The sequence below is a fragment of the Nymphalis io genome, chromosome 26 (assembly GCF_905147045.1).
Source record: "Nymphalis io chromosome 26, ilAglIoxx1.1, whole genome shotgun sequence".
NCBI classification, from domain to species: domain Eukaryota; kingdom Metazoa; phylum Arthropoda; class Insecta; order Lepidoptera; family Nymphalidae; genus Nymphalis; species Nymphalis io.
Window position 1 is genome coordinate 1925545 of NC_065913.1, and position 14048 is coordinate 1939592.

General features: G+C 34.3%; 1 protein-coding gene across 1 annotated transcript in view; it reads right to left on the minus strand.

The window, feature by feature from the left end:
* The window catches only part of LOC126778563 (homeobox protein SIX2), a 44517-nt gene that overhangs the window by 30003 nt on the left and 466 nt on the right, over positions 1–14048 (minus strand). Inside the window, exon 2 of the mRNA XM_050502232.1 lies at positions 47–673. Within this exon, the coding sequence (XP_050358189.1) occupies positions 47–151 (105 nt within the window). The 5' untranslated portion in view covers positions 152–673. The remainder of the gene's footprint in view (positions 1–46; positions 674–14048) is intronic.

The window sequence follows — 14048 nt, forward strand, 5'->3', positions numbered from 1 at the left end:
ATTATCAGCTTAAATTCATACAGTAACAAAGAAAAAATTCTCTCACCTCGCATACGCACGCGACCTGCTCCTGTGTGAAACCGAAACTCGGTAGGGGGGCGTCTCTAGGGGGGGTGGCCTCCCGCTGGCCCCACTCTGGGCCCCCCAACATGTCCAAATGCTCGTCTCCAGCCACTTTGACACCAGAACAATAATCCACACACGAAATGATTGCACCAACTTTGGCGCCGATTTCACTTAAGACAACTGACAATCACAAATTCGCGGGCTTTAATTCTCACAGATAACGTAATAACACGTTCAGTTGTTTTTTTTTTTAATGCTTGGGTTCTTTTTACGTAAACTAAATAAACTGAAGGCAGCAGTCCCAAAAATATTTGAACAAAAGATCACCTTAAACGATTACTTATTTGTAAAAGGGTCGAAGTTTGTTTTTAAAAGGTTGTTTTTGAGGTACGCTCTGCTTGTGTACTTTTTTAATATTTGTTCACTTTTAAGCAATGATTACTATTAAACACCCAGTCTCTGTCTGGTTAAAGTTTGTTTAGAGTATTTAATTAATATTTGGTTGGAGTTTATCGCTTTATTTTATTTTTTCATTTAAATATATTTTAATCACTCTTCGTTTTTCTCTTCTTTCTCATTTTAATCTTCAAACGATTTCGACGTTCATCTGCAACAAAAATAAATGTTCTGAATAATAATTATGAATGCCTTTTTTAAATTAAATGATCAACATATTCAATAAAGCTTTTTCATGAAAAAAGCTTTTTGTAAAAGACAAATATTTTTGAATATATATATTTTTTTAATTTAAAAAATATATAAATTCAAACTAATATTATAAATGCGAAAGTGACTTTGTTACGCTATCACTTCGTAACTATTCAACCGATCATCTTGAAATTTTTTATACATACCCCCCTCATTGTCAGGTAAAGCCGCGGGTGAAAACTAATATAAATATAAATCCGAAAATAAACACAAACAACATCAAAAGTAAGAACTTACGTTGATTTTTTAAACATTGTATTTAATAACTTTTATGGTTCTCTGAAGCTATTAATGCCTTACGAACCATGTTTTGTTTTTTTATAAAAGTCTTACTAATAACAAGTTTTATTTTTTTGTTTTTACTGATCGACGTAATAATTACTAAGCAGGTTGATATGGAACTTTTATTTCATTTTCTTCTTGGTGATTTTTGGTGGTTATGTGCTATTCCGGTTTTAAGGGGCAGTGAGCCGGTGTAACTACAGACACAAGGGACAAATTGGCTATATTAAGAATAGTTAATATTTCTTACGGCCTGTGACCTGCCTGTGGGCGGTGGTGAACCACTTACCACCAGGAGACACATTTGCCGTTCGCCTATTTTATATAAAAGAACCATCAATTTGTAGACTTTCAACATAACAATCTATCCATAACGTGGCTGGTGACGAAGAAGCCGTTTAATTTTTCGCCCAGAAAATCTCACTTGCTAGCATTCTTGATACCATTCCACAGTGTAAGTAACCCTTACATTAAGACTTAATTATTAAAGAACAAAAGAATTTGTTTTCTTATGATTCATTTGTACTGGTAAAAAAAAAACTTTTGTTCCAAATTTAAATATAAATCATTCGAATCAAATCACAAAATCTCGGAAAATACAATTAATTTACCATATTTTTATAGCACCTAAATTTACTCACGTACATTGAAGTATTGTTTAGATTCACTGACAAGACAAGAGACGATTTACTATTAGATATACTTAACAAATAAAATTCAATCTTAATTCGTTGCAGATAAAGTTTAAATCACTTTATGTACAATAGAATGCATCAATCTTCTATCTCTTTCCAACATATTAAATTTAATTAAGAGCAAGAGAGATAGGATGCGTCGTAAGGGGGCAAGATGTTAAATGTTTGGTGTTTTAAGTAATTTTTATCATCGACACGATCGCGAGGGAGGCCTGTTGAAATATGGAGCTGACGGTTTGATAGTGATGTGACAATTTTGACATTATCGATATTGATAATTAATATTTAATTTATAATTATTTTATAGTTGTGTTTATAAAAGTATTGTTTACCATTTTTATAATATTATCAATATTAGGAAGATTTTAAGATAGATCAGTGGCCAGAACACGTTTATCTTAATTGCATATTGTTGGTTCAAGCTGTGCAAGTGCCAGCGAGTTTTAATGCGTTAAATAATATTCATCTCTTCCTCGGCGGTGAAAACATTTTAAGCAAACTTGCTTGTGTCGGATGACATATATATATATATATATGAGCAATATGTCATTGGTTCTTAACGTACATATATATCATATTTGCATATTTATATGTACTGCCTACAAATTACATATGTACATAAATACCTACTCAATGTACTTAAATAGTCAAATGTTTTGTATCAAGCATTTATTATTATTTCAGTAATACATCATATTAATATGCTTATATTTCAATTTACATAATTTTGTTATAAAAAACATAACAAAACCGTTAACATTAAAATATTTACATCAACGAATTAAATGATTTCAAATATTGTAAATGTCGTAGAGTCCAGATAACTTCTTTCTTGACTCGGAAAGCTTACCTTTTGGGTTACCAACAGACATTTAAAACGCATATAGATATATTTTATTTAATATTTAAATAAATCTTTTACCGAATAAAATAAATGTTTAAAAGAAATGGAGAAGTAAATTCAATGGAGTAAGTATATCAATTAATAAAGATTTTCACACGGTACTAAACGAATTATAGCTGAGATGGCTCAGTGGTAAGAACGCGTGAATCTTAACCGATGATCGTGGGTTCATACCCGGGCAAGCACCACTGAATTTACATATGCCTAATTTGTGATTATAATTCATCTCGTGCTATACGATAAAAGAAACGTATAAAAATAAAACGTATAAACTTACGGCACGTGAGGAAACCTGCATGTGTCTAATTTCACTGAAATTCTACCGCATGTTTATTCCACCAACCCGCATTGGAGCAGCGTGGTGGAATAAGCTCCAAAACCTTATCTTTAAAAAGGGAGATGAGGTCTTAGCCCAGCAGTGAGACATTAACAGGCTGTTACTGCACTAAAAGAATTATAGAGTTAAAACGACACACGATATAATGTCTCTGTCAAATGTATACACGATTTATATTCTGACACCTTGGGCAATACATTGTGCACCGACCTATCTAGTAAGAACACGTAAGTGTACTGATGAGGAAATCTCTCTTAAGGAAAAAAATAATTGAAATTACATAATACTTTGATTCAATTGGTGCGTATTATAAATTTATTTTATAAATTAAAGATGAAAAATATACTTAGTATTATATATATTTATGGATTAAAGACATCCTTGTACACTGTTTATCTATTCGATAAAGTGTAAAGATTTAAAATTAATATTTGATCTCATCAGATTTAGAAACTAATTAGGCTCGACTTAGCTTCTATGTAAATACCAAGCAATATAAGTAGAAGACCCAAGTGTATTTCAGTATTGGTAACCACCCACTCACCAATATTCGTCTATCAACTGTTACACACAAGCGACTTTTATCATTTTTTTAAATTTAAAAGTCAATAAATGCTTTCGTTCAACAATACTACAACAATCCTCAACTTGACTAAATCTTATTAGCCATAAAGTAGTTTTAATATTAGTTTAGCATAATATACATAACTAACACGAGTAAAGAAAAATCCTCAACTATCTAAATTTATTGATTAACGTTATGTATGTACATAACGTTAATCATAGCACATAGGCAATATAATATGCTAGTATCTAGCAACAGTGACTTCACCATTATTAACCATCTAAGCCGCTCTAAAAAAACACAAATAGGATAAACACATTACCCTCTTTGGCTGCTCCAGAATGGATAAAAATAGAAATATTTGTATAATTTCATGGCACTGAAGATATACGGCATTAACTGTCATAATGTTTGGCAGTCTTCCAAAGAGGTTCATTTTGTCAACAGGCGGCTAAGAGGAATTTTTCTATCATGTATTTATGGTATTACACCCACGCCATATAATTGACCTACCAGCTTCGATTATGTGTATATTGTTTTATATAAAACGACCCAATTCTGATATAAAAATAGTATTCTTTTTAAGAATACATAAAAGATAACATGTTATTCGCAACTATGGACTTCGATAAGTTTAGTTTTGTTTTTTTTTTATGAAATATGTAGGTGCTGTTTTATTCACGGTAGTATGCGCAGGCGATCCTGTGACGTCCCCCGACAAGACGGAGTGGGTACCGCTGGTTTTTTAGTGGGTATTCCGGCGCCTTCAGTGGCGGCGAGTCCCACATACCCCCCACCTCATGTGGGGGAAACACATAATTGTGTTTTACCAGCGAGAAAAAAAGGGCTGTTTTATTACTTCTTAGTAAATAAGACTCTGTGACAAGTTATACAGCAATTTCTCGTCACAATAGAGCTCACATCATCGGACCACAGTATATAATCCAGTATCGTTCAAGATTAATGTAATCTAACAAAAATTCTCATCATTCCCAAAATATTTATACAATCCATTTTCGGTAACGTCATACATAATTGAATTTATTAAATAAAACATGTAATGTAATTATAACCATACATTACAGAAACCTTTCTTATATTATTTTGCATACTAATGATATAATATGAAAAAAAACTGTTTTTCTATTTTCTTTCTGAACATTCTCAGAACTTCTGTATTAAAAATCAAAGTCACTAATCATAATAATATTATAGCAATTATAATTAATAAAATATAAAAGTGGTATCCATTTAAATTTACGCCACTATTAACAATAAACAAACATTAAAAATTAACATCGATATTTCAGCCATCACTAGTACCCCACGTGGCGTCGCGATCTTATCTACGGGCACCAGCTGTAAAACACAAGATTTATCGACAGATTACTGCAGCACGATAATGCTACAAATCGCCTCACTATTAATTTGATTTTTCAATGTTATTCTTGGTATGCGAGGATTTTAGTATAAATAATTTATACTTAAAATGGTTTCTGGTTATAATGAGTAAGGTGCAATTTTTTTACACATTTCTGAACTAAAATACGTATACTAATATTATAAATGTTAAAGTAACTTCGTCTATCTGCGTGTAACGCTTTAATGGCTAGACTTTGACCATTGAACCCCTTTTTTTGTCGCTGGAAAATCGCGTTACGCGTTTCACCCAGGGAACAGTGGGGGGGTATGTGGGGATCGCCGGTGTCCAAAGCGCCGAGTGCGCCCCGAACATCGGAATACCCACTAGAAAACTAGCGGTACCGTTTCCTTCTTAACGAGGAGCGCCACGGGATCGCTTTCGCATGCTACCGTGACGCTCTGACGTGACCACTGAACCCCTAAAAATTTTTTTTCATGTCTAACAACAGATTATGTATCAGTTTGCAATGTCGGGTATAAATAGTTATGTTTTTCAAAAACGGCAATGTGACATTAAATATATAATATATGAAAATGTAACGATTTAACATGCAATTCTTAGAAGTATAGTTATAGTTTGTGTGTGTGTATGTTTGTACACGCTTCCTTTTTTATAGAATAGGTAGGACGAGCATACGGGCCTGATGGTAAGTTGTCACCAACGCCCATAGACAGAGAGAGTTCGTTCATCCTGGCTGGCCTAGGCCAGTCAAGGTACGGGCCTCGGGGCCCCTTTACCTGGGCTGCTACTCGTCGACGGTCTTGACCGTCGCGTCATTTCATTCTGGCCCAAAGGGCCAGGGTCTCAGTGACCCAGTGGCTGTCCATAGACATTGGCATTGTAAGAAATGTTAACCTTCGCATACACCGCCAACGCGCCACCAACCTTGGGAAGCAAGATGTTATGTCCCTTGTCCCTGTAATTCCCACTCACCCTTCAAACCGGAACACAACAATACCGAGTACTGCTGTTTTGCGGTAGAATATCTGATGAGTGGGTGGTACCCACCCAGACGAGCTTGCATTTTTTTTTTTTTTTTTTATAGAATAGGAAGGCGGACGAGCATATGGGCCACCTGATGGTAAGTGGTCACCAACGCTCTTAGACATTGGCATTGTAAGAAATGTCAACCATCGCTTACATATCCAATGCGCCACCAACCTTGGGAACTAAGATTTTATGTCCCTTGTGCCTGTAATTACACTGGCTCACTCACCCTTCAAACCGGAACACAACAATATCAAGTATTGCTGTTTTGCGGTAGAATATCTGATGAGTGGGTGGTACCTACCCAGACGAGCTTTCACAAAGCCCTACCACCTTCTACCATTAAATCATATGTATTGTGTGAATGTTATATAATCTGTCAGTTGTTGAATTAAACTTAAAATCTTTCGAGAACTAGATCAATATAAATTCCACATTGCCATTTTTTATTCATTTAAATAGAAATTCTATAATTTATACGCGATTATAACCTTTTACTGGTGGTAGAGCTTTGTGCAAGCTCGTCTGGGTAGGTACCACCCACTCATCAGATATTCTACCGCAAAACAGCAGTACTTGGTATTGTTGTGTTCCGGTTTGAAGGGTCAGTGAGCCAGTGTAATTACAGGTAAAAGGGACATAACATCTTAGTTCCCAAGGTTGATGGCGCATTGATGATGTAAGCGATGGTTAACATTTCTTTCAATGCCAATGTCTAAGGGCGTTTGGTGACCACTTACCATCAGGTGGCCCATATGCTCGTCCGCCTTCCTATTCTATAAAAAAAAGTAACTATTGAAAATTTATATCTTCGGTAGAATCGTTTCGAATGGAAGCGGTTGACAGTTCACTAAAGTACCTAAGGTTCTTATAAAGTGAGCTTATAAAACATCAACAAATATTGATATGATAATTACCGTAACAGCCTGTGACTGTCCCACTACTGGGCTAAAGGCCTCCTCTACTCTTTTTGAGGAGAAGTTTTGGAGCTTATTCCAACACGCTGCTCCAATGCGGGTTGGTGGAATACACGTTTGGCAGAATTTCAGTGAAATTAGACACATGCATGTTTCCTCGCGATGTTTTTCTTCACCGTAAAGCACGAGATGAATTCTAATCACAAATTAAGCACATGAAAATTCAGTGGTGCTTTCCGGGTTTGAACCCACGATCATCGGCTAAAATTCACGCGTTCTTACCACTGGGCCATCTCGGTTTTTATATGATAATTACATATGTATACAAATAAATAAAATTAAAGTGTCCGTATGTGATTTCAAAATAACTGACTTTTTTAAAGTTAATATGGCTACGAATTACCAAAAATTAAAACAATTATATTTTTTTTCTCTGTCTGTCTGTTTGTTTGGGGTAATCTTTGTAAATGCTAAAAATTAAAATAATTAAATTATTATAAGAATTATTTCAAGGTTCCATTTAGTTACATTTATATATTTTTTTTTCATTTCATAAGAAGTTTTAAAACTCACTTATTTTATTATTTATCTGTTTTTTTCCTTTAGTTCCTTATCTAGGTTATGTCTAGATCCTGGTATCGTCGCGTGACAGTGCAATACGGGTTTTAAATCCGACACGTGCAGGTTCCTGACGATATCCTTCATCGCAGAGCACAACATTTATTATAAATACAAAATTAAATACATGAAACTTGTACACGAAATCTTCGGTTATAGTTAATAGAAATAAAATAAAAACAATATACCTCCAAGCAACACAAATATCTCAAAAGGTTAATTAAAGAACACACTAATAAAAAATAAAAAAATACATTATTGACAAAAGAGGTTATAAACAAAAACCTCGTTAATCTCGTAAACCGTATTTCACATTACTAAATATTAAAAAAATATACGCTATCGAATAGGCCTACAAAATCCGATGCTATCTTAACTCTAAATGTTTTTTATGTTCAATAACCACGGGGGGTTAATTAATGACCCTATACGCTCATATTACACGAAAGCTACGATACATCGAGATAATATAATTTGAAACATGTGTTTAAAAGTTTTATCGACAATATTGATAACATTTTTGGCTATGAACGAAATGTTTGACGCACATATGTTTTTTAAGCCCGCCGCAAACGCGCAACTTGGGATGTGCGGATAGTACTTTTGAACGATATAATCGTTTATTTAGAGTAATAATATGTACTTGTCCAGAATGTAAACAATAAAGAGAGGAATAAAATTGTCATGTGTGGTTCGGGCGCTTCGTTACTGGACGGCGCTAGGGGTGGTATGGAGCCTCTCTGAATCGCGCTGGCTAGATTTATATATTTTTGTATAAATGAAATAAGTTTTTGTTCTAAATTGAGTTTTGAGGAATATGTGCTTAATTCAAATAGTGCAGTGTTGACATACCAATATAATAAATACGAAAGTAACAAGTTTAGTCACATATATTATTAAATTACTTTTAACCAAATTCTAAACATTCTTATTGTGGTTGGAAACAGTGTGTTCTCCTATAATTGGTAGAACATATTATTTAGTTTAAGTGAATATAAAGCTTTCTTTCTTTTGTTATAGGTAGGCGGACGGGCAAATGAGCCACGTGATGTTAAGTGGTCACACCCCCATAGACATTGGCGATGTAAGAAATATTAACATTCCTTATAACGCCAATGCGATAGCAATTTTTGGAACGAAGACTTTATGTCCCTTGTGCCTGTAGTTACACTGGCTCACTCACCCTTCCAGCCGGAACACAACAATACTAAATTTACTATAGGTATTAGAAGCAAGTGTTGGATGAATTTCATGAAAATCACAACGCTGATCTGACCTGTATTCAGTATACTTACGCTTATACGGTGTATCATATTAAAATGCGAAAATATAATTCTATTGACATACCAAGAATACAACGATGCTCGTACACTAAGCCTCGTATTTACGGTAAGGCTTTACGGTACAGCGCCTTAGCCCCTAACCCCCAAGCTGTGTGAATTTGTATCCTCCTTCTATAATCGATGCACCAATACTTTGATTCTGAAGACTTAACAACTTTAATAATTGCCTTTCTCCATCTCACGCAATCGCTGTCTTTGCAAATATCTATGCTCCAAGGAATTTTCTGGTGTATTTTACAGTCAGTTGGCTCACCGTTTTAGACCTCTTTTGTTAAATTTTGGCTGCCATTATTTGTCGTTCGAAGGTGTTCTTCAAGTGATATAAAGGAATGAATCAACACCACTTGCAATCAAATCGATATGTTCGATTAACGACACCTCATTTCAAAGGCATTTCATTTTCACGACACAGAAAACTATTAGCAATATTTATAGTTGGGTATATAAGCGATCATGATTCATAGAGTTAAATTTTGACGGACGAATCGTGAGCATAAATAATATCGCATATAGGTAAAATATCTTACAATACTTTTTATTACACGTAGACTGGTGGTAGGGCTTTGTGCAAGCTCGTCTGGGTTGGTACCACCCACTCATCAGATATTCTACCGCAAAACAGCAACACTTGATATTTTTGTGTTCCGGTTTGAAGGGTGAGTGAGCCAGTCTAATTACAGGCACAAGGGCCATAAAATCTTAGTTCCCAAGGTTGGTGGCGCATTGGCTATAAGCGATCGTTGACATTTCTTACAATGCCAATGTCTAAGGGCGTTTGGTGACCACTTCCCATCAGGTGGCCCATATGCTTGCCACCTTCCTATTATATAAAAAAAAAAAAGACGGACGGGCATTTGGTCCACCGCCCATTGACATTAGAGATGTAAGAAATATAACCATTCCTTATATGCGCCACCAACCTTGGGAACTAAGATGTTACACTGGCTTGAATTTAATCATAATTGTCGTATATATTGCGTATTTTTGGGTTCTTGTTTTTTATAGTTTACTGTTGATTTCAACAACAGTTGTAGAGGCAAGGCGGTAAAAACTTTACAGCCTATACCTTGAAAATTTGTAAATCCGCCACTGTTCAAGCTGGAGCAGAAAAATAAAGTAATGCTGTTTAGCGGTAGAATATCTGATGGGTACCCAGACTGGCCACTATATCCAATAAATCTATCTTTTATTTTTCAACGATATAATAGAAATAATAGATATAAATGCTTAAAGAGTTATTTTATTTAATCTCCTAATGGGATACTTATGATATAACTTAAGACAATTCATACTTTCATGTTCATTTACCGTGGTAATTGTTTCCTGTTATCCGTGTTAACTTTTTTTTTAAATATCACACTACGCTCTTAAACCGTACCATGCGGCCTAGCGAATATATTATCTAAATTCGCACTATTTATTTATCTTTTATAAATAAATAAATATTGCGAATAAATTTATATCATGGATATTATGTTGATTAATTCCAATTCACGCAAGATAGCGATTAATGATAGGAACTAAAGGAAATGTACCGGAAGTTATTTACGAGAAGTTCACTTCGATTTTTTTATTATAACAATATTAATCTATTCTCGTAGAATCATTGGCATTTTTTTTTGGCCCTGACCAGTAGTCAATGTTAATTATGTAAATAATATTATATAAATTTCCTGTTTACATAATTTGATGTTTTTTTAATACTTATATAACAGCTTTGTATGGTACAATGTTTTTAGTTTCACAACATATATGTAGCAAATACATACAACTTATACTATGTTAGTACTGAAAGACAGCCAGTGCTATTTAATATATATATGTATATATTCTTTGCTGTGTATGTAGTAGGTATACCTTACTGAAAGAAAAACCTCTTTGACCGCGATTTGAGTTAAATTTAAGGGTCGACTTAAGTGCAACGTTTCTGCGTCACATTTCTTACACAAAAATATTTCTTACTCTTCGTGTACCGAGTTGCACACTCTTTTTCATTTTAATACGTCTTAACAATTAAAAAAATCTTATATTAAGAAAAGAACATAAAAAATAAGACATATTACTCTAAGTAAGATTGTATAGATGATGAAAATGCGTGGATTTATTATTTTGTTGATATTCATGGGGAATATAATAATTTAATTGTATAAATATTTGTTTCTTTATGAAACTACCTAACAAATTTCATTTTTTAGATTCTTGTCTGTTTCATAACTGTTTGTTTTATATTTCCATATACTTTTGTGTCCGCGCCATTTACATATAACATAAATACTAATCACATAAAGTGATACTTTATTTTTGTTTCTAATAGGTAAGTGTACTAGCAAGCAGGTCAACCTTTCTAATAAGTTATGTCCCTTGAGCCTGTAATGACACTGGCTCACTCACCCTTCAAACCGGAACAGAACCAGTGGCGTAGCTATTCCAATGCAACCAATGCGGTCGCATGGGGCCCATTATACAAGTGGGCCCGATAAAAGATTTATTTTAAAACTTTTTTTCAAATAGTTTTTCTACCACTACCACGGACTATATTGGGATTATTTCCCAGCTTCTCATCCAAATGTCAGCAGTTCGTTTTCATAATAGGCAAAGGTCCTATTATGAAAACAAACCTTCCTAGTTACACTGCTGACCAGAAATAAACCAGACCACAATACCAGCTAATTTTAATTTCTTTTGAACCTAAATGTTTACAGGGAATGCCTGGGATTAAGTCCCTTCTTGTTCCAACTAAATATTGTAGTTATCAATAAAGTGTTTTAAATAAATTAAAAAAATATATGCGACGCGATATTGCCATATCGAAAGAACGTAGCGGCATCTTGGTTCGGAACTATTACACTTTAAATTTAAGAAGTTATTTGCTATGAAAGACAGAGACACTTATAACATACCCACCTAATTGCATCGGATATTAGAACGGAAGTGGGCGATCTTAATAGTTCGGCTCACAATATATTGAAATAATTTAAATGAAATGGCACCACCTCATTAACGTAATATATGTAATGACAAAAATAGTATTGGGCTTATGGCTTTGATAGACGCAGTAGACTATATTTTGACGTCACTGTTTTTAATAATAACCTACTTTAAATGTCCCACTCAAAATTAAATACGTTCACATTAAAGCATTACTGGTGATAGGGCTTTGTGCAAGCTCGTCTGGGTAGTTTCCACCCACTCATCAGATATTCTACCGCCAAACTACAGTACTTGGTATTGTTGTGTTCCGTTTTGAAGGATGAGTGAGCCAGTGTAATTACAGGCACAAGGGACATAACGTCTTAGTTCCCGAGCTTGGTGGTGCATTGGTGGTGTAAGTGATGGTTAACATTTCTTACAATGGCAATGTCTATGGGCGTTGGTGATCACTTACCATCAGGTGGCCTATATGCTCGTCCGCCTATCTATTCAATAATAAAAAAAGCATTACACTCATTGATAGTCAAACTAGAAACTACCACCGGTTCGGAAAAGAAACACTCAGCCCTGATAAGAACCGGCGAAAGAAACAGTTTTTTTTTTCTATCACCGCTAGGTTAGTCTCTCCTTGTAAAGCTTATTCCACCACGCTGATCCAGTGCGGATTGATGGATACACGATATGGGGCAGATTTTCAAGAAACCGCCCTGAAATATCTCACTGCTGGTCAATGACCTCTGACAACATTCATCAGACACATGCAGGCGTCTCTAGGATTTTTCTTTTACCGCCGTGCACGAGATATATTATAAATAAAACACGTGTGTAGAATTTGAACTCGCGATCCTTGATTATAATCCATATGACTCAACCATCTTGTGCCAATAGCCCACTATGAAGGTCACGTGTTAATTTTTTTCTTTGTTAAAAATAGTTATATACTAATATTACAAATGGTAAAATAAGACTGTGTGTCTGTGACGCTGACTCTGTTAAATCACTGAACCGATTTTGATGAAACTTTTTTTACATCAAACACTTCTCATTTATAAATGCATTTAAGTAATAATAATAATAGCTGTTCTTTACATATATTAATATTATTACATAGAATACAGCACATGGAATATAACATATTAATTCCTAAGATCGGTGGCGCATTGGCAATGCAAGGTTGAATAATATTGGCAGGGCGATGGTGACCACTTACCATCAGTGTCCCAATTGGTATTCCGTCAACAAAATATTAAAAAAAAAAACTTTATAAAAAACATAACACTGCGTCTTATTGCCTCTACTAGTGACAGAAGGGCCACCATATTGGTATAGGTATATTTAAGGCCTTAATGTAAATGATGCTTATATAGATGAATGATTATTTTGAGCATTGATTATATGTAAACTTATAAGCCGTATAAGACGTACGTATTTAAACTTATAAGCTTAGGTCTTTGTTTCTGTCACAGACTAGACGCTTTTTTCGCACTTAATCAAAAACGCATGTCGTGTCTACATCAAGAGAAATGTAATCATTTGAAGTAATAGAAGTCGATTGCGTTTATCGTTTAAATAGGCTACATATCGTCACACATATTAACATATAATAGGTATGTAGCAGCTACAGATATGTGATAGATTTTTGATAATCAATTAAAAAGTGTAATGTAACGTTGAGTAAAGAATTTGAACTTGAATATTTTTGTGATACAAAAATACGAAGTGTTAACCACCAGTTCCGAATGTCTAAGCGCTGTGCAATAGCCACCTCTCCCATAAAGCTCTACTGCGGCTTAGCGAGCTTACACATGGAAGATTTCATCTGATGCGTGGAGGTTTCCTCACGATCTCGTTCTTCACCGCCGATCACGAATTTATTTAATCAGGATTAATTGGTAAAACACAAATTAGGCCCACGAACTCAATGATGCCAGTCCGAATTTGAACCTACTATTGTTTAGTACTAAGATCCGTACACCATCTAATAGACTCATTCTTTCAAGACGTAGTTAAATTAGAATAAGATTTTTTTTCAATTAAATTGATTAAATAAAAACGCATATATCCTACTCCCAAAAATCCTACCTTGAGCTTTTGCGTTAACAAGAAAATAAAAAAAAAACATTCGAATTTATAATATTATCTGCATAAGAGAATAGGAATCCAAAATGTGTCAAGCAATTGTTTTTCGTATATAAATTGCATGTATAATGTTAATTCAACGTTGAGATAAAATAATATTACGTTCATCCTAATGGGTTCACTGTCCTAAGAC